The 20,784-nt window shown below is 40.3% G+C and overlaps 1 protein-coding gene across 2 annotated transcripts in view; it reads right to left on the reverse strand.

Moving 5' to 3' along the window:
* Positions 1–12,494, reverse strand: part of KIF27 (kinesin family member 27) — a 95,808-nt gene extending 83,314 nt beyond the window's left edge. For both annotated transcript variants that reach the window (XM_045086068.1, XM_045086067.1), the window contains exons 1-2: positions 12,358–12,494; positions 5,255–5,638 (exon numbers count right to left, since the gene is read on the reverse strand). In XM_045086068.1, coding sequence (XP_044942003.1) covers positions 5,255–5,552 — 298 coding nt within the window. In that variant the 5' untranslated portion in view covers positions 5,553–5,638; positions 12,358–12,494. The remainder of the gene's footprint in view (positions 1–5,254; positions 5,639–12,357) is intronic.
* Between the last annotated feature and the right edge of the window lie 8,290 nt (positions 12,495–20,784).

The following is a 20,784-nucleotide window of genomic DNA, read 5'->3' on the forward strand; positions in this document are numbered from 1 at the left end:
GATCCTGGAGTCCTGGGATTGAGTTCCATATCTGGATCTTCGCTCAGCAGGGAGTCTGCTTCTCCAGACTCTGACCTCTCTCCTCTCATGCTTTCTCTTATTCTCTCTCTCTCTCTCAAATAAATAAAACCTTATAAAAAAGAAAAGAACTTCCCAAACGCAATACCCAAAGAACAAATAACCCAATCAAAAAATAGGCAGAAGCGGGGTGCCTGGGTGGCTCAGTGGGTTAAGCCGCTGCCTTCGGCTCAGGTCATGATCTCAGAGTCCTGGGATCGAGCCCCGCATCGGGCTCTCTGCCTGCCTCTCTGCCTGCTTGTGATCTCTGTCAAATAAATAAATAAAATCTTTAAAAAAAAAAATAGGCAGAAGAACATGAACAGACATTTCTCCAAAGAAGGTATCCAGGTGGCCAACAGACCCATGAAAAGATGCTCAACATCAGTCAGCATCAGGGAAATACAAATCAAAGCCACAATGAGATGATATCCCCTTACACTAATGGCTAAAATTAACAAGTCAGGAAAGGACAGATGCTGGCTAGGATGTGGAGAAAGGGGAACCCTCCTACACTGTTGGTGGGAATGCAAGCTGGTGCAGCCACTCTGGAAAACAGTATGGCGGTTCCTCCAAAGTTGAAAATTGAGCTAACCTACGACCCAGCAATTGCACTACTGGGAATTTACCCCAAAGATACAAATATAGTGATCTGAAGGCTCACCTGCACCCCAATATTTATAGCAGCAATGTCCACAAGAGACAAACTTTGGGAAAACCCCAGATGTCCACCAACAGATGGATGGATCAAGAAGACATTATATATATATATATATCATGCAATATATATATATATATATTGCAGCCTTCAAAAAATGAAATCTTGCCATTTAAGAAACGGGGCAGAGGATCATACAGGAAGAGAGGAAAAAACAAAACAAGATGAAACCAGAGAGGGAGACAAACCATAGGACTCTTAATTATAGGAAACAAACTGAGGGTTGCTGGAGGGGTGGGGGTGGAGGGCTGGGATGATGGGGTGATGGACATTGGGGAGGGTACGTGTTGTAATGAGCACTGGGTATAAGACTGATGAATCACAGACCTGTACCCCAGAAACAAATAATACATCATATGTTAATTAATTGAATTTAAATGTAAAAAAACTGCAGTAATCAAAACAGTATGGCACTGGCATAAAAACAGACACAGACACAGACACACAAATAGAACAGAACAGAAAACCCAGAAATAAACCCATAATTATATGGTCAATTAATCTTAGACAAAGGAAGAATGATTACACAATGTGAAAAAGACAATCTCTTCAACAAATGGCGTTGGGAAAATCAGACAGCTGCATGCAAAAGAATGAAACCGGAACACCCTCTTCTACAATACACAAAAATAAATTAAAAATGGATTGAAGACCTAAATGTGAGACCTGAAATCATAAAAACCCTTGAAAAGAGCACAGGCAATAATCTCTCTGACATCAGCTGTAGCAACATTTTTTAGATATGTCTCCTGAGGCTAAGGAAACAAAAGCCAAAGTAATAAAAAGCTTCTGCACAGCTGAGGAAATAATCAACAAAACTAAAAGGCAGCCTACTGAATAGGAAAAACTATTTGCAAATAACACCAATAAAGGGTTAGTATCCAAAATATATAAAGAACTGATACAACTCAACACCCAAAGACAAATAATCCAATCCAAAAATGGGCAGAAGACATGAACAGACATTTCTCCAAAGGAGATATTCAGGTGGCCAACAGACCCAAGAAAAGATGCTCAACGTCTTCATCATGGAAAACCAAATCAAGACTACAATGAGATACCACCTCACACCTGTCAGAATGGCTAACATCAACAACACAAAAAACAGCAGGTATTGGCAAAGATATGGAGAAAAAGGAACCTTCTTGCACTATTGGTGGGAATGCATACGGTGTAGGCACGAAGGAAGAATATGGAGGTTCTTCAAAACTTTAAAAAGAGAACTACCCTCTGATCTAGTAATTGCACTACTGGATATTTACCCAAACTATGAGAGCAACCGAAGTGTCCATCAATAGATAAATGGATAAAGAAGATGTAGCGCGCGCGCGCACACACACACACACACACACACGACAGAATTACTCAGCCATAAAAAAGAATGAAATCTTTCCATTTGCAAAGACACGGACAGAGCTACAGAATATAATGCTGAGCAGGATAAGTCAGTCATAGAATGGCAGATACCATATGATTTCACTCATATGCAGAATTTAAGGAACAAAACAAACAAGCAAAGGAAAAAAAGAAAAAGAAAGAAAGAGACAAATGAAACAGGCTCTTAACTAAGGAGAATAAATGGATGGTTAATGGATGGAAGGTGAATGCGGTAATGGGGAAATAGGGGATGGGGATTAAAGAGCAAAGTTATCATGATGAAAAAATATAAAATGATTATTTATTTATTTATTTATTTGACAGACAGAGATCACAAGTAGGCAGAGAGGCAGGCAGAGAGAGAGAGAGAGGGAGGGAAGCAGGCCTCCCGCGGAGCAGGGAGCCCGACGCGGGGCTCAATCCCAGGACCCTGAGATCATGACCCGAGCCGAAGGCAGCAGCCCAAACCACTGAACCACCCAGGCGCCCCATAAAATGATTTTTTAAAAAAGAATAAAAAGCTAGAGGAAAAAAGTAAAAAATTGCTTCTCATGGTGTTCTCAAGTATAAAGTATTTTAGAGCAGTTAAAATATTCTAGGATAATAGGTAAACAATAACTTTTTCCCTTAAGGTATTAAAATTGTATGTATGGTTTCTTAATAAAAGCAATATAGCTATAATTAAGTAACCAAGCTCTAAGCATTTTATAACTCTCACTAGTAAAAGAACATACTGAGTCTTAAGGATCATAAAACATTTTTCCATTAAAAAAAGAAGCTATGGGGGCGCCTGGGTGGCTCAGTGGGTTAAGCCACTGCCTTCGGCTCGGGTCATGATCTCGGGGTCCTGGGATGGAGTCCCGCATGGGGCTCTCTGCTCAGCAGGGGGCCTGCTTCCCTTCCTCTCTCTCTGCCTGCTTGTGATCTTTCTCTGTCAAATAAATAAATAAAATCTTTTAAAAAAAATTAATTAATTAAAAAAAAAGAAGCTATGATCCTAAAAAAAAAACACACAACTTCTAGTAGAAAAATTGAATTTTTATTTTGAGACCCTAAAATAATCTAGTATCTTTAATATCCCAAATCCTTCATAACGCTGATTCTAAAAAATGGTCGTGAGGGGCATGGGGGATATTGGGTACTTATGGACCTTCCATTTAGTCTTTGCAATCAGGGCCTCCTCAAACCACACAGCCAGCCTCCAACTCTCCCATCCAATCCCTACATGCAATGAGAAATGTTTCTGAAAATCACATATTCCATATTTGAAGAGCATGAAAGTAGAAAATACATTGAGAGTCATTACACATATACAGAATACTAGCCATAATGTTAGATAATAATACATATATATGTATAATACTCAGAAGTTTGTCTTTAGTAGAAAAATACCAATACAGTAAGCAACCTCAACAGAGGACCCAGCTTTCAATCCCAGCTGTCACTAGCCCTCTAACTGAATAAGTCCTTCACTGATCACGCCATAGCCGGAGCTCCACAGTTATAAACAAAGAAAAATGATTCTCAAGTTTCCTTCCAGCTCTACAGGAAATCCTAAGCAGGAGAAACTATAGCCTAAAATATTTAGTATTTAAAATAGAAATCCAGGGGTGCCGGGGTGGCTCATTCGGTGGTGCGTCTGCCTTCAGCTCAGGTCACGATCCCAGGGTTCTGGGATGGAGCTCCACGTTGGGCTCCCTGCTCAGCAGGGAGTCTGCTTCTCCCTCTGCCCCTCACCCGACCTGTGCTTCTCTCTCTCAAATAAATAAAATCTTTAAAAATAAATAGAAATCTGTATTTACACGTGAGGTGATGGATGTGTTAACTAGATTGGAGGAATCCTTTGACAACATATACATTCATCAAATCATGACGATGTACACTTTAAATATTGTACCATTTTATTTACCAATTGTACCTCGATAAAGCGGAAAAAGCAAAATAAAAATTTGACTTAAAAATGGGGAAAAAAGGGCGCCTGGGTGGCTCAGTGGGTTAAGCCTCTGCCTTCGGCTCAAGTCATGATCTTAGGGTCCTGGGATCGAGCCCCATATCGGGTTCTCTGCTCGGCGGGGAGCCTGCTTTCCTCCCTCTCTCTCTGCCTGCCTCTCTGCCTACTTGTGATCTCTGTCAAATAAATAAATAAAATCTTAAAAAAAAAAATGGGGAAGAAAGACCCTTAAACCACATAATAAATTCTTCTTATTGAATAAATTCTTGGAAGTTCTGGTTGCAGGACTCTTGATATTTACACGTGGACTATGTTAAAAGATCAAAATCTGGTCATGTTAACTCATTTATTTCTACTTTACAAAGGGCTGTCAGAGGCAGGGAGTGGGGGAAATGGGTGAAGGTAGTCAAAACATAAAAACAGTTATAAGTACGCTCTGAGGATGTAATGTACAGCATGGTGACTGTAGTTACTAATACTGTATTGTGTACTTGAAAGCTGTTAAAAGATTAGATCTTAAAAGTTCTTGGGCACCTGGGTGGCTCAGCCGGTTAAGCATCCGCGGACATGATTGTAGGGTCCAGGGATCAGGCCCTTGCATCAAGCTCCCTGCTTGGTGGGAACCCTATTTCTCCCTCTGCCCTTCACCCTGCTTGTGCTCTCTCTCCCCCAAATAAATAATAAATAAATCTTTTTTAGAAGTTCTTATCACAAGAAAAGATTTGTAACTGTGATGTGACTGGTATTAACTAAACCTACTGTGGTAATCATTTTGTAATATCTACGTATACCAAATCATTATATGTACACCTTGGACTAATACAAAGTCGCACGTCAACTGTATCTCAATAAAACTGGGGGGAAAATGGCAAAGGGCTGAACAACAAACACTGTATTAAACTTGTTTCCTTAATCAAATATAATCACAAATTAAATTGTTGAATGAAACTTCAACATTTAAAAATACATCTTTCAAAGATGATGATCTTATACTTGATTCAAAGATTATACAGGATATATACAGGATATAATATAGGATTATATATTATTTCATTCAATTAATATGCTGAGCACCTTCTATGTTTCAAATAGTCATATTTTAGGTTTGTTCCAGCATCTCAAACAAAAGTCAAAGAATATGAGAATCTTACCAACATGGCCTCCTCCAATGGTGTAGGTCTTCCCAGATCCAGTTTGTCCGTAGGCAAAAACAGTTGCATTATAGCCCTCAATGAGAGACAATACTAGTGGCTTTATACATGTATTATAAACTTCATCTTGAGTGGAATTTTTGCCAAAAACAAAATCAAAAGTAAAGACTCTATCTCTCCCAATGATAATTTGCTGGGTGTTTGGAATAACTCTCACACAAGCTTGATGATTATGAAGAACTTCTTTGCACAGCAGAGGTCGGATTCTTACAGCAACTTTTACTGGTATTTCTTCCATAGCAGCTTAGATTTTACTAAATAACTTTCTACTTAATATTCAGTATCTACTGTGAGAATTATCCATTTTATGTAAGATCTGGACTCCTGTGTATCAAAATAAAAACAAAATTCAATTATGGACTTCTCTATCCTAATAAACTAACCATCTTCCAAAACAAAGTCAATTAAAGCACGTTTTATTCCAATATGAGGTAATTAAAACAAGTAAACATGTCTTAACAAAAATATACCTATAATTCACAGATGAAATGATAATGAAATGTCTGGATTTGCTGCAAAACAGTCTAAAGGGTAAGGTCCATGAGTTGGTAAATGATGAAGCATGGGATTCCATCATGCCATTCTTTCTGTAGCAGTAATATGTTTCCCAGTTCACTAATCTAAATATTGAATAACCAGGGACTTAAAAAAATTAAGGCAACGGGACGCCTGGGTGGCTCAGTTGGTTAAGCAGCTGCCTTCGGCTCAGGTCATGATCCCAGCGTCCTGGGATCGAGTCCCACATCGGGCTCCTTGCTCCGCAGGGAGCCTGCTTCTCCCTCTGACTCTGCCTGCCACTCTGCCTGTGCTTGCTCTTGCTCTCTCTCTCTGACAAATAAATAAATAAAATCTTTAAAAAAAAAAATTAAGGCAAGGAAATTACTGAGTAACTGTACACTTGCGTTGAAAGCAAACCCTTTATTAGATTTTACAGCTATATCTCTTTGCCACAAATATTAGAAATAAATCCAGGAAAATAGTTTTAAGAGTTTCTATAATATAACTTTAAATAATTTCTTTTCAAAAATAATCAAAACTAACCGAAAAATGGCTTTTCCACTCCTACTTATGTTGCACTCGTTTCTGAAAATCGCTGGTAGAATTAATACATTAAAAATTAAATTGGTTAAAAAAAAAATTAAATTGGTGTCAGGGCGCCTGGGTGGCTCAATCGTTGAGCATCTGCCTTCAGTTCAGATCATGACCCCAGTGTCCTGGGACTGAGTCCCACATGGGCTCCCTGCTCAGCCGGGAGTCTGCTTCTCCCTCTTCGGCTCCCCAGTGTTTGTATTCCCTCTCACTATCTCTCTCTGTCACAAATAAATAAAATCTTTAAAAAAATTAAATTGGTGTCAATACTTACAATGAACCTGTAAAATAAATTAAGAAAACAATTCCATTATAGTAGCATCAGAAAGGATAAAATACTTAGAAAGAAATTAAATAAAAGACATATAAAACATACTCTGAAGACTATAAAATATTGTTAAAGAAAGTAAAGATCTAAATACATGGAGAAACACCTCATGTTTATGGGTTGAAAGACTTAACACTGTTAAGATCACAATATTCCATGGGGCACCTGGGTGGCTCAGTGGGTTAAGCCTCTGCCTTTGGCTCAGATCATGATGTCAGGGCCCTGTGGATAGAGCCCTCCATCGGGCTCTCTGCTCAGCGGGGAGTCTGTTTCCCTCTCTCTCTGCCTGTCTTTCTGCCTACTTGTGATCTCTGTCAAATAAATAAAATCTTTTTTTAAAAAATCATAAAAAAAGATCATGATATTCCCCAAATTTATTTACAGATTCAATGCAACCCCTATCAAAATCCCAGCTGAATTCTTCGCAGAAATTGACAAGCTGATCTTAAAATTCTTTTTTTTAAAGATTTTATTTATTGACTGATCCTAAAATTTGTGTGGAAATTCAAGGGACACAGAAGAGCTAAAATAATATTGAAAAAGAACAAAGTCAGAGGACACACTTCCCCAGTTCCAAAACTAAACAACAGAAATCAAGACAGTGTGGTACTGGTATAAGACAAACTTAAAGATCAATGGAAAAGAACTGAGAATCCAGAAATAAATCCTCATACTTTTTTGAAAGATTTTATTTATTTGTCAGAGAGAGAGAGAAAAGGAGAGATTACAAGCAGGGGGAGTGGCAGGCAGAGGGAGAAGCAGACTCCCTGTCAAGCAAGAAGCCCGATGCAGGACTGTGACCTGAGCCGAAAGCAGATGCTTAACCAAATAAACCACCCAGGTGTCCCAATAAATCCTCATATATTTATGGGCAAATGATTCTTGACAAGAGTGCCAAGACAATTCAATGGGGAAAGAACAGACTCTTCAACAAATGGTTAACACAACTGGATATCCACATGCATAAGAATGAAATTGGACTCCTGCTTCACATCATATACAAAAGTTGATTCAAAATCGTTCGCCTAACCATAAGAGCTAAAACTCATAATATTCTTAGAAGAAAATATAGGGGTAACTCTTGATAACCTTGGGTTTGGCAATGGTTTCTCAAGTAAAACACCAAAAGCAAAAGCAATAAGCTTTACAAAGATGAACAGATGAAATGGATTTAATCAAATTTAAAAGTTTTGTTCCTCAAAGATATGAAAAATGGCTAATAAGCACAGTCAAAGATACTCAACATCATCAGCCAGCAGGGAAATAGAATCAAACCTACAATGAGGTATCACTTCACACCTGTCAGAATGGCTAGAATCAAAAAGACAAGAAATAGCAAAGAAGACATCCAGATGGCCAACAGACACATGAAAAAGTGCTCCACATCACTCGGCATCAGGGAAATACAAATCAAAACCACACACCAGTCAGAATGGCTAAAATTAACAAGTCAGGAAATGACAGATGTTGGCAAGGATGTGGAGAAAGGGGAACCCTCCTACAATGTTGGTGGGAATGCAAGCTGGTGCAGCCTCTGGAAAACAGCATGGAGGTTCCTCAAAAAGTTGAAAATAGAGCTACCCTATGACCCAGCAATTGCACCAATGGGTATTTACCCTAAAGATACAAACATAGTGATCTGAAGGGGCACATGCACCCAAATGTTTATAGCAGCAATGTCCACAATAGCCAAACTATGGAAAGAACCTAGATGTCCATCAACAGATGGATGGATAAAGAAGATGTGGTATATATACAGAATGGAATACTATGCAGCCATCAAAAGAAAGGAAATCTTGCCATTTGTGACGATGTGGATGGAACTAGAGGGTATCATGCTTAGTGACATAAGTCAATCAGAGAAAGACAACTATCATATGCTCTCCCTGATATGAGGAAATGGAGTTGCAATTTGGGGGATTTGGGGGGTAGGAAAAGAATAAATGACACAAGATGGGATCAGGAGGAAGACAAACCATAAGAGACTCTTAATCTCACAAAACAAACTGAGGGTTGCTGGGGGGAGGGGGGTTGGGAGAAGGGGGGTAGGGTTATGGACACTGGGGAGGGTATGTGCTATGGTGAGTGCTGTGAAGTGTGTAAACCTGGCGATTCACAGACCTGTACCCCTGGGGCTAATAATACATTATATGTTTATAAAAAATTTTTAAAAATTATAAAAAAAAAAAAGACAAGAAATAACAAGTGTTTGCAAGAATGGAAAAAAAGGAACCCTCAACCATGATCGGTGGGAATGTGAACTAGTGCAGCCACTCTGGAAAACGGTATGGAGCTTCCTCAAAACATTAAAAACAGAACTAACCTATGATTCTCTAATTGTACTACTGGGTATTTTACCAACGAATACAAAAACACTAATTCAAAAAGATGTATGTACCACTATGTTTACTATCATTATTTACAAGAGCCTAGATATGGAGGCAACCCAAGCATCCATCAATAAGTGAATGGATAAAGAAGATGTGGTGTATATATATATATGCAATGGAATATTACTCAGCCATAAAAATGAATGAAATCTTGCCATTTGCAAAACATGGATGGACCTAGAGGGTATTATGCTAAGTGAAACAAGTCAGACAGAGAGAGACAAATACCATATAATTTTTTCCTTTCTGTTTAATATTTATTTATGTATTTATTTTTAAGTAATCTCTGCACCCAATGTGGGGCTCAAATCTCACATATGAGACTAAGGATTATATACTCAATGGACTGAGCCAGCCAGGTGTGCCCCATATAACTTCCCTTATATGTGGAATCTACAAAACAAAACAAACTAATAAAAAGCAGAATCAGACACATAAATACAGAGATCTGATGGTGGCCAGACGGTAGCAGGTTGGAGAAATGGGCAAGATGGGTGAAGGAGAGTGGGAGTACAGCCTTCCAGTTATGAAATGAATGAGTCAAGGGATAAAAATTATAGCATAGAGTCAATGGTATTGTAATAGCACTGAATGGTGACAGATGATAGCTGCATTGTGGTGAGCATAGTATACCACATACACTTGTCTGTACACCAGAAACTAACAGAACGGTGTTATGTCTAATGCACTTCAATATTTTAAAAAATGGATATTAATGTATCAAAAAATTTTTGAACAGATCAAAATACATGTTGGTGAGGGGCACCTGGGTGGCTCAACTGCTTGGGCATCTGCGTTCAGTTTAGGTCACAATCCTGGAGTCCCAGGATCCAGCCCCTCATAGGCCTCCCTGCTCAGCAGGGAGCCTGCTTCTCCCTCTCCCTCTGTTCCTCCCTCATGCTTGTGCTCTCCCTCTCCCACACTCTTTCAAATAAATAAATAAATAAATTTTTAAAAAATATTTTATTTATTTATTTGACAGAGAGAGATCACAAGTAGACAGAGAGGCAAACAGAGAGAGAGAGGGAAGCAGGCTCCCCGCTGAGCAGAGAGCCCGATGCGGGGCTTGATCCCAGGTCCCTGAGATCATGACCTGAGCTGAAGGCAGCGGCTTAACCCACTGAGCCACCCAGGGGCCCCAAATAATTAATTTTTAAAAGGATTTTATTTATTTATTTGACAGAGAGAGAGCACAAACAGAGGAAATGGCAGGCAGAGGGAGAGGAAGAAGCAGGCTCCTGTTGAGCAGAGAGCCTGATGTGGGATTTGATCCCAGGATCCTGGAACCATGACCTGAGCTGAAGGCAGAGGCTTTAACCCTCTGAGCCACCCAGGCACCGCCAAAAATAATTTTTTTTTAAATGACAAAAACAAGTGTCAGTGAGAACATACAGAATATGGAAGGAACCTTCACATACTCCAGAGGGAAACATAAAATGATGCACTCAACTTTGGAAAAGAGTCTGGCAGTTCCTCAGAAAGTTAAAACATACTTATCATTTGACCCAACAACTCTCATTAAGTAACCTAGTAGACTACTAGTAGTAGACTATTAACTAGTAGCAGACTATTAACCTAGTAGACTATTAATAGACTAAAATGACATCTTCAGCTCTACTTGCTATGGAAATGTTAATAAAGACATATTTAATATTCACTAGCCTTTAAAAAACTCTGCAGCAGTACTGTGCATTATAATTCTGTGAGTGGATAGTCTGAAAAGGATCACAATAACAAATACATCACTCTACTAAAAGCCCACTGAGAGTAAAAAAATATCAGCTCCCTTGGGCTGCAAAACCCCAAAAGAGAGTCAACATGCTATATTTAATGGCCACAATAAAAAGATGTACCTACCTTGGCAGTTTTTAACCATTCTAGTTAAAATCAGTTGTGAAAAAATACTCATATGTACAATATATCTTTTCTTGGATCCTAAAGGACTCCATGATTACTTGGTACTGGAAAACTTTCCAAATAAACCATAAGGATGCTGTATGAGATGTTTCTTCCAAATGTCTCTAAATATCTACATTTGAAGTTTTTATTATATAGACTTTTTTAAAATTTATACCATCACATTAAAACAGAAGTCATGGTCTGTGTTAAGCCAAACCTAAGTATTTCCAAAAAAACTGCTAATAAAAGGTGCAGTGTAATTGGGATATTTTCACTGTCTAGGTTTTTACAATGGGAAAGTTTTGCTACAAGCACAAAAGAAATTCTATCTCTTTATTTTAATAAATAAGGGCCCTAAATCTATGGCTTGCCAAAGATTAATATCCAAGAATTTAAGTATTAAAAAATTCAGTACTTAAATCAGCACTTAAAGTTTAGATTCTGATCAATTGCAGTCATCAGAACCATATGTATCATGTCACTAATAGATGTAATGAAAGGTGAAATCTGATTGGCTAGTGATATTTAGGCATACTCCATGGAGTTTTGAAATCAGAGAAAGGCAAGAGAATCTTTGATCACTGACGCCATGTCACTGACTAAAAAGAAGTGTCTCCAAATACTGTTGCCATCCAGTGCCCGTGGTTTTTCAGAAGTAGTGGTTGTCTAAATATTTTGGTTTGCTAATATTTCCGTAAGAAACATCCCAGCAAATGAACAATGAATCCCAAGTATCTCAGAAAAGGTCCCAAATGCATAATAACTAAGAGAATAGAGAAAGTAAAGTAGAAAAACAAAGATCTGCAAACTTGGAGGGAGCGAGGGTGTTATTTAAAAGGTGTTTCAAATAAAGAACTTGGGCACTGTTCTTTCTCAACGAAACCTGCCTCTGAGGGAGGAGGCTTTGAGACTCCTACAGCGCTCGAGTTGCACCCAAGTTTCAACATCCGCCGGGCGACAAAACGAAACGCCCACGAGGATGGGCCTTCCCATCCCCTTCGGCTCCCGCAGCTGCAAGCACCAGCGCCAGAAACAGGATCTGACTTAGTGGGGTTCCGTCTGGCGTTCCCGCGCGTCCCTAATTCCCCGGCCCTTCTACCTCCAGGGGGACCCCACTTCCCCCCGGCCGTTCGGCGGAGTTCCCAGCACCGACCCCAGCCCCCTCCGGCGCCGTCCTCGGCTTTGCAGGCGCCCCAACCGCCCTCCACCCGCGAGCCATCTCGCAGCGGCCCCCGAACCCCTCACCCCTAGGAGGCGCCCCCTCCCCTCAACAGCGAGCCGGAGCGCGGGCGCCACACCGCACCCGGCCCCGCCAGGCCGGCCCTCCATTCACTGACCAGCTCGAGAAAGCCCCGGTCTCCGGCGGCGAGCACAGCGCAGGACTACCCAGCTTCGCTCCTCCAGGCCGCCGCCGCCCCCACCGCCGCTCCGGCCTTTTGTTGTCGCGGGTTCTCCGGGCAACCGGCGAAGCCAGTCCGGGACGCGCCCCCTCCTGGCCGGGCGCTCTGCCGCGCCCCAGACCCCGCCCCCGACCAGGCCCGTCCCGGCAAGCCCCGCCCCACGAGCCCCGCCCCATGGACGGAGGCCCGCTCCCGGCGTGGCTACGGAGCCAGCTCTCCCGGACCTCTCAGAAGGCTGAACCAGAGTAACTAACCGGTGTGCAAAATGAATGTGAGAAAGACTCACGTTGTTTCAGTATTTAGCTGCCAATTCCATTTCTTTATATTGAAGTAAAGTTCGTATAACATACATCAAACCGTTTTAAGGTGTATATTAGGCATCCACAAAGTTATGCAACCATCACCTCTGCTTCCAAAATATTTTGCCCACCCCGAAAGGAAATTCCCTTGTCGGTGAGCAGTCACTCCCCTTGCCCTCTTCCACAGACCCTGGCAACCACCAGTCTGCTTTCTCTGTATCCATTTACCTATTTGGGGCATTTTGGATTCACCCAGTCATACTGTTTGTGACCTTTTGTGTCTGGCTTCTTTTGCTAAACAGGGTTTTTCTTCGTCCATCCATGTTGTAGCATATATCAGTAATTGCATTCCTTTTTATGCTGAATAATATCCCCTTGTGTGGGCATACCATGTGTTATTTATGAATTCATCATTTGATGGACATGGAGGCCGTTTCCACTTTTTGACTAATGTGAATGATGCTGTTAGGAATTTTCATGTACGAGTATTTGTTTAGTATCTGCTTTCAGTTCTTTTGCTACAGATTTAGGAATGGGATTGCCAGATTATATGGTAATTCTGTGTTTAACTTTTCCAATTTAGTTTGAAATGCCTTAATGCCTTCCATTTTTAATAGTACCATCCAAGCATTTTCTTCCAAGAGATTTTTTTTTCCTTAAAAAAAAAAAAAGATTTTATTTATTTATTTGACAGAGAGAGATCACAAGTAGGCAGAGCAGCAGGGAGAGAGGAGGGGGATTCCCACTCCCTGCTGAGCAGAATGCCCAATGAGGGGCTGGATTCCAGGACCCTGAGCTCATGACCAGAGCCAAGGCAGAGGCTTAACCCTCGGATCCAGCCAGGCACCCCTCTTTTTTTTTTTTTAAGTAACTTTCAAAAAGCATCTCTTCTCTCATGAAACTTAGAAATGAAGATGGGGGGGAAACTCCTTAGTTATTAACTGAATTACAAGTATCGCCTGCTTTTCAAAGTTCACACTCTGCCTCTTGGTTGAAAGACCTACATTACTTTTTCCTAACTGGAAGAAATCCAAAGAGAATTTTCACTTCTATGATAAAAGTTAAAAGCCCAATTAAGATTCAGTATTTGTTTTGCCTCCAACCCTTACAGAGGCAGTGGGCACATAAGGGGAGGAGAGTGGCCCCAACAACCCCCTTCAGGGAACTAGACTCAGCACCTGGGCTTCAAACCCCCATAGTTTTCAATGTGTCTGTGAATATCTTGATTTATTTTGTGGATAAATAGATACATGGATAAAGAATCACATGCTGGGGGTGCCTAGGTGGCTCAGTTGGTTAAGCAACTGACTTTGTCTCAGGTCGTAATAATCTCAGGGTCCTGGAATTGAGCTCACATGATGCTCCCTGCTCAGCAGGGAGTCTGCTTTTCCCTCTCCTCCCACCCCTCCCCTCTGTCACTCATTCTCTCTCTCAAATAAATAAAATCTTTTAAAAAAAATAAGAATCATGTGCAAGAATGTTTATTATACTATTTATTTATTATACTATTTATAATAGCAAAAACTTGGAAATGACATAAAAGTTCAATGGAAGGGATTGATAAATTAATGGTACATTTATAAAATAATATTATCAACTCACTGAAACTCATGTTTACAAAAAGTTGGGGGGTGCCTGGGTGGCTCAGTGGATTAAAGCCTCTGCCTTTGGCTCAGGTCATGATCTTAGGGTCCTAGGTTCGAGCCCCATATTGGGCTCTCCGCTCAGCAGGGAGCCTGCTTCCCTTCTTCTCTCTCTCTACTTGCCTCTCTGCCTACTTGTGATCTCTGTCAAATAAATAAAATCTTAAAAAAAAAAAATTTTTGTATAGGAAAATGTTTACAAATAAGGATACAAAATAACATCAAGTTTTTTCACCTGAAGAACTGGAATAAAACTCATCCCTACTTCATAGGGTTGTTGTGAGGTTTGAAAGTAGGAATAATTATTCAAAAATTGTTAGGTAGTTAGAACAACAACAAGTTTTTCAATTTTGTTCAGGGGAGAAATTCACAGAAAAACACAAGATATTAAAAATACTCAACAAAATTCACCAAAATGATAACCATCAGCAATACTGGGTTAAAGGTCATTTTTATGGTTGAATCAATGGTCTTGGTTCCATGGCACAGAAACCAACTCTGGGTTACTTAAGAAAAAACTTGGTTGAGGGGCGCCTGGGTGGCTCAGTGGTTTAAGCCACTGCCTTCAGCTCGGGTCATGATCTCAGGGTGCTGGGATCGAGTCCCGCATCGGGCTCTCTGCTCAGCGGGGAGCCTGCTTCCCTCTGTCTCTCTCTGTCTGCCTCTCCATCTACTTGTGATTTCTCTCTGTTAAATAAATAAATAAATGAAATCTTTAAAAAAAAAAAAAAAACTTGGTTGAAAAGTTTACCATTAGGGGCACCTGGGTGGCTCAGTGGGTTAAACCCTCTGCCTTTGGCTCAGGTCATGATCCCAGAGTCTTGGGATGGAGCCCTGTATCAGGCTCTCTGCTCAGCAGGGAGCCTGTTTCCCCCTCTCTCTGCCTGCCTCTCTGCCTACTTGTGATATCTCTCTCTGTGTCAAATAAATAAATAAAATCTTTAAAAAAAAAAGAAAGAAAGAAAAGTTTACCATTAGTGTGCTTTATATTATAAGTAATAGAAACCTCAAGTTTAGATTATCTTGAATAAGAAAATATATTTCATATAAGTTCATGCAGTTCATACAAGTTGAAGTGAAATGTGAAAAAAATTGTCTTAGAATCAATGAAATAGGACAAATTCCCACATATTCATAGGCTTATTTGAGGGGTTCTTTATTCTCTTACATTGACCAATTCTCCAGCATCAGAAGAGACCATGCTTTTTTAACTTATGTTTATGTCCACATTGTTGAGCATAGTCAGTGTTTAATAATAGTAAATATTAAGTTCATTGCCCAGATTCAGCAAGTAATTACAGAACTTAAAAAATTAAAAACAGAAAACAAGTAATTTGCTCAATGCTACATTGTTGGTAAGTGGCAAAGTCAAGACTGCAGTCAATGTGTGTCAGATGACAAAGTCAAGCCTGCCTCCCCCCAAACTGAGCCGAGCTGTGGTTTTCTGCATAATGCCTCACTCTCCCTTGCTCACTCTCAAAGTGTTTATCTGCGCAAATCAGGATCCAAACATGGTCCACATGTAGCATTTGGTTGATATGGCCCTTGATTCTCTCAGAATCAGTAACAATTACCTTCTGCCTTTTTCATAATTGTGGTAAAATATACATTACAGGGTGCCTGGGTGGCTCCGTGGGTTAAGCCTCTGCTTTCAGCTCAGGTCCTGATCTCAGGGTCCTGGGATTGAGCCCCATGTCTGGCTCTCTGCTCAGTGGCAAGCGTGCTTCTCCCTTTCTCTCTCTGCCTGCCTCTCTGCCTACTTGTGATCTCTCTCTCTCTCTACCTCTCTGTCAAATAAATAAATAAAATCTTTTAAAAAATACACATTACCATTACCATTTAAGTGTATGGTTCAGTAGTGCTGAGTACATTCATGTTGTTGTGCAACCAATCTCCAGAACTCTATTCCCATTAAACAACAACTCAAGGTTCTCAAGATTCATCCATGTTGTAGCAAGTGTCAGAACATGCTTCCTTTTTAAGGCTGAGTAATAGTCTAGTGTATGGATAGGCCACATTTTGTTTGTCTATCCATCTCCCACTGGACACTTAGGTTGTTCCCAACTTTTGCCTATTGTGAGTAATGTTGCTATGAACAAGAGTGTGTACATATTTTTTCAAGATCCCTCTTTCAAGTTTTTTGGATATATACTCCAAGTGTCATTGTTGCCTCATTTAGTAATCTTATTTTTAATTTTTTGTCGGACTGCCATACTGTTTCCAGAGTGGCTGCGCCCATTTACATTCTGACAAACAGTGAACAAGGGTTCCCTTTGCTACACATCTTTGCCAATTCCCGCCTTTAAAAAACAAACAAACAAACAAACAAAAGGATCTATTTAAGAAACAGTTCTTATTTGTCCTTTAGAACAAATATTCTTGTGGTTTTCTACATAATGCATCGCTCTCCGCTCTCCCTTGCTCACTCTCAAAGAGTTTATCTGCTCAAATAGGATCCAAACATGGTCCACAAAGATGAATGCCACAATTGCATCTTTGTGTTTTCACTTCATTTTACCTTGTTCCTGTATTTCCTACATTTCATAAAAACTAGTATTTAGATCTAGATTCCTGATTAGATTCAGGTTCAATTTTTCTGGCAAGAATAATTCATACACAGGACTGTGTACTTCCTATTGCAACACACCAGGAGGAACATAGTGTCTGCATATCCCACTTTTAGTGTTGTTAAAATTACAAGTTTAGGGACGCCTGGGTGGCTCAGTTGGTTAAGCAGCTGCCTTCGGCTCACGTCATGATCCCAGCGTCCTGGGATCGAGTCCCACATCGGGCTCCTTGCTTAGCAGGGAGCCTGCCTCTCCCTCTGCCTCTGTCTGCCTGTGCTCGTGCTCTCTCTCTCTCTCTCCCTCTCTCTCTCTAATAAATAAATAAATAAAATCTTAAAAAAAAAAATTACGAGTTTAGATGCCTCCAGCGTGATCCATCTCTTTAAAAAAAGTTTCCCATTAACATTTTACCTAATGGATTTAACAGACATTGATGATCATTTTCTGGATGTAGTATTTTATTAGGGCTTCCAAAATGGTAATGTTATAATTCTAATATTCTTTTCTGCATTTATTAGCTGGAATTATTTTATGAAGAAGAGCTTTCCTTCTATCAGGTTATCCTGAAAATAGTAAGGCAGTTAGGAATGACAGGATACATATTTGATTTTTTTCCTTTACCTTTCATTAATTGATCTTGAGAACAATGAATAGTTGATCTCAAGTCAACCAACTGGGTTTCTTTTCTGAAGTGGGGGCAGGGTGATTATGAACTCATAGGTTTTCATATTTTGTACTTGCTGTCCAAAGACCATTTTCACCACTCCTCAAGGTATTTCTAGACTTCTTATTAAACACCATTGGGAGCTATTGTTTCTTTTCATTTTAACTAAGGCTTTGTCGAGGTTATTGAGCCTTAACAATTGAATTTCATTTCCCCATAACCAAAGAATACTAACTAATTCATCTGCCAACCAATCCTCAGTCTGTCCTGAGAATATTAAAATCAGAATAGCGAAGGAAGGGAGTTTCCCACCTCCAGAGAGGAAATTGGACTAGTTCTTTCCTTGGATCCATTCAGAATGCAGCCCTACCCTTTTCCTAGCTCTTCCTCAGCAGTTCCCAACTTGAAATGATCCTCATCTGCCAAAGAATTCTGAACAAACAACAGTTTAGAAAGCAAGGTTTTGAGCTGCCCACCCTTCGTCTTCCTTCCTATAAGCAGACCTCCTCTCTTATTTCTTCAGGAACTGCACGGTTCCACCCGGTAGGCCAGCCAATCAACTGGCCTTTGCCCCAGGCCTCAGGAACCTGGACTCAAGCCAGGCTCCTCAGCCAAGCCCCGGATTTTTGCTTGTGCTATTGGCGAAGATTTGCACTCTGTGGTCCAGAATCACTAGCTATTAGAGTGATCTCTTACAACAGAGCAAAAAGAAATACAAGATGTGGTCTTTGTGCATTTTAATTCCTGGACCATAACTGGGCGTGGCGAAGGCCAGCTCTTTCCCTGGACTTACCTGGTTTTTTTTTTTTTCTTTAATCATTATATTTCCTTTTTCACTAAGCTAGTTTCAGTCTAGTTTCTTTCACTTGAAACTAAAATATACTAAACCCAGTGGGATAAATCAAATCGGAAAGGAAAAGGATAAGAAAGTATGTAGTTTATAGGAAAAACAGAAACAGAGGAATGCCACAATAATGTGTTTCTTCAGACTTCCAATGGCTTGAGTCAGTGAATTTTATACATGAAAGAACTCTTGCAAATGATTTAGTCCCACCATGCATTTATTAATTTTTTATTTTATATTTAATATCCCTGAGTTAGACAAAAGTTATTTTGGCACATTACTTATTCATACCTGTATTAGGATTCTCCAGAGAAACAGTACCAATAGAATATACAGAGATAAAGATAGGCATAGATATATAATCTGTATCATTTATCCATCCATCAATTCATCTAAAGAGAGAAAAAGTGAGATTTATTTTAAGGAATTGGCTGGAAGCTGGCAAGTCCAAAATCTGGTGGGCAAGCTAGCAAACTGGATACTCAATTAAGAACTGATGTTATAGGGGCCCCTGGGTGGCTCAGAGGGGTAAAGCCTCTGCCTTCGGCTCAGGTTGTGATCCCAGGGTGCTGGGATCAAGCCCCGCATTGGGCTCTCTGCTCAGCAGGGACACTGCTTCCTCCTCTCTCTCTGCCTAATAAATAAATAAATAAATAAAATCTCTCTCTCTCTGTCAAATAAACAAATAAAATCTTAAAAAAAAAAAAAAAGAATTGATGTTATAGTCTTCAGTTTAAAACAGAGGAAAAAGAAATACAAGATGTGGTCTTTGTGCATTTTAAACCCTGGCCCATAATTGGGTGTGGTGAAGACCAGCTCTTTCCCTGGACTTACCTGGGTTTTGTCTTTGTTTTGTTTTGTTTTTTAATCATTATATTTCTATTTTCACTAAGCTAGTTTCAGTTTGGTTTCTTTCACTTGAAACTAAAATATACTAAACCCATTGGGATAAATCAAAGCGGAAAGGAAAAGGAAAAGAAGGAATGTGGTTTATAGGAAAAAGAGAAGCTTAGATGAATGCCACAATAATGTGTTTCTTCAGACTTCCAATGGCTTGAGTCAGTGAATTTTTTTTTAAGATTTATTTATTTGACAGACAGAGATTATAAGTAGACAAGAGAGGCAGGCAGAGAGAGGGAGGAGGAAGCAGGCTCCTTGCTGAGCAGAGAGCCCGACGCTGGGTTCTATCCCAGGACCCTGAGATCATGACCTGAGCTGAAGGCAGAGGCTTAACCCACTGAGCCACTCAGGCAGCCCGAGTCAGTGAATTTTATGTGTGAAAGGAATCTTGCAAATGCTTTAGTCCCCCCATGCGTTTATTAGTTTTTTATTTTATAGTCAATATTTTTGAGTTAGACAGCTTTTGACTCTTTCTCATGTCTCCCTTGTTCACAAGGCCAAACACAGATCTTTCCCTTTTTGCCTAAACCTGCTAACACAGCCCTGCCTGTCCAATCCCTCATTCTTTGTGTTGTTAATGATTAGCTGGGATTAGAACCCTCTGTCTCCCTGAAATCAGCTAGACAGGGAGATAAGCACTTGCAAATCCTGTTCAATGCAGTGAGCCTTCCAACTGCAAAACACCCCACCTATAAAACCCCACCACCTGTCATGTGTCTACTCCTCCCTAGAAAAGGCTAAGGCAACACCGCCCTACCAAGAGACTCCATTCTTTGGATCTGGGGTGTTTTTCATGGTACAATATGCTGAACAAGATAACCTCCTTACTTGAGCAGGTTTTGTCTTGACAGTGATATCCACTGAACAGCTAAGAGTCAAAAACCAAATTAAAAAAAAAAAAAGGAAACAGTTATCTAAGTACACTGAGAGAGACAGGTCACAGACTCACAAGGAAAAAGAAGGTGAAGTTGCCTCAAGGCTGCAGGGGTTCATTCAACCTTTACCTCCTCAACCAGATTATTAAACCATGACCCATTGAGCTTCAGGGGAGGGAGGGCGGTGAAGGACCTCAATAAATGAGTTCCTAATTATATCAAATGATATCTATTCCTTTCTTTAGTGCTAGGCAGGGGGAAGTTAGAGGTTGTGAAAGGAACAAACGCAACCTGTGGGAAAGCTGTCCACACAGACACACACACCCCTACACACACACACACACACACACACACACACACACAGCACTGCGTGGTAGGCTTCGGCTGAAGAGAGTCTCACAGAACACCAATATCAAGACCACGATAAAGTGAGTTGAAGTAAGGCTGCTTGTTGTCCAGGCACAGACAAAAACAAGGCCATTGTGCCGCACACACAGTATCAAACATCCTTCTATCTTGGCTAAACTGGGTGGCAACTGCTGAAGGGCTTCCACTTCATCCTTACTCTAAAC

Source organism: Mustela putorius, unplaced genomic scaffold (genome assembly GCF_011764305.1).
Source record: "Mustela putorius furo isolate JIRA1106 unplaced genomic scaffold, ASM1176430v1.1 tig00000876_pilon_pilon_pilon, whole genome shotgun sequence".
NCBI lineage: Eukaryota > Metazoa > Chordata > Mammalia > Carnivora > Mustelidae > Mustela > Mustela putorius.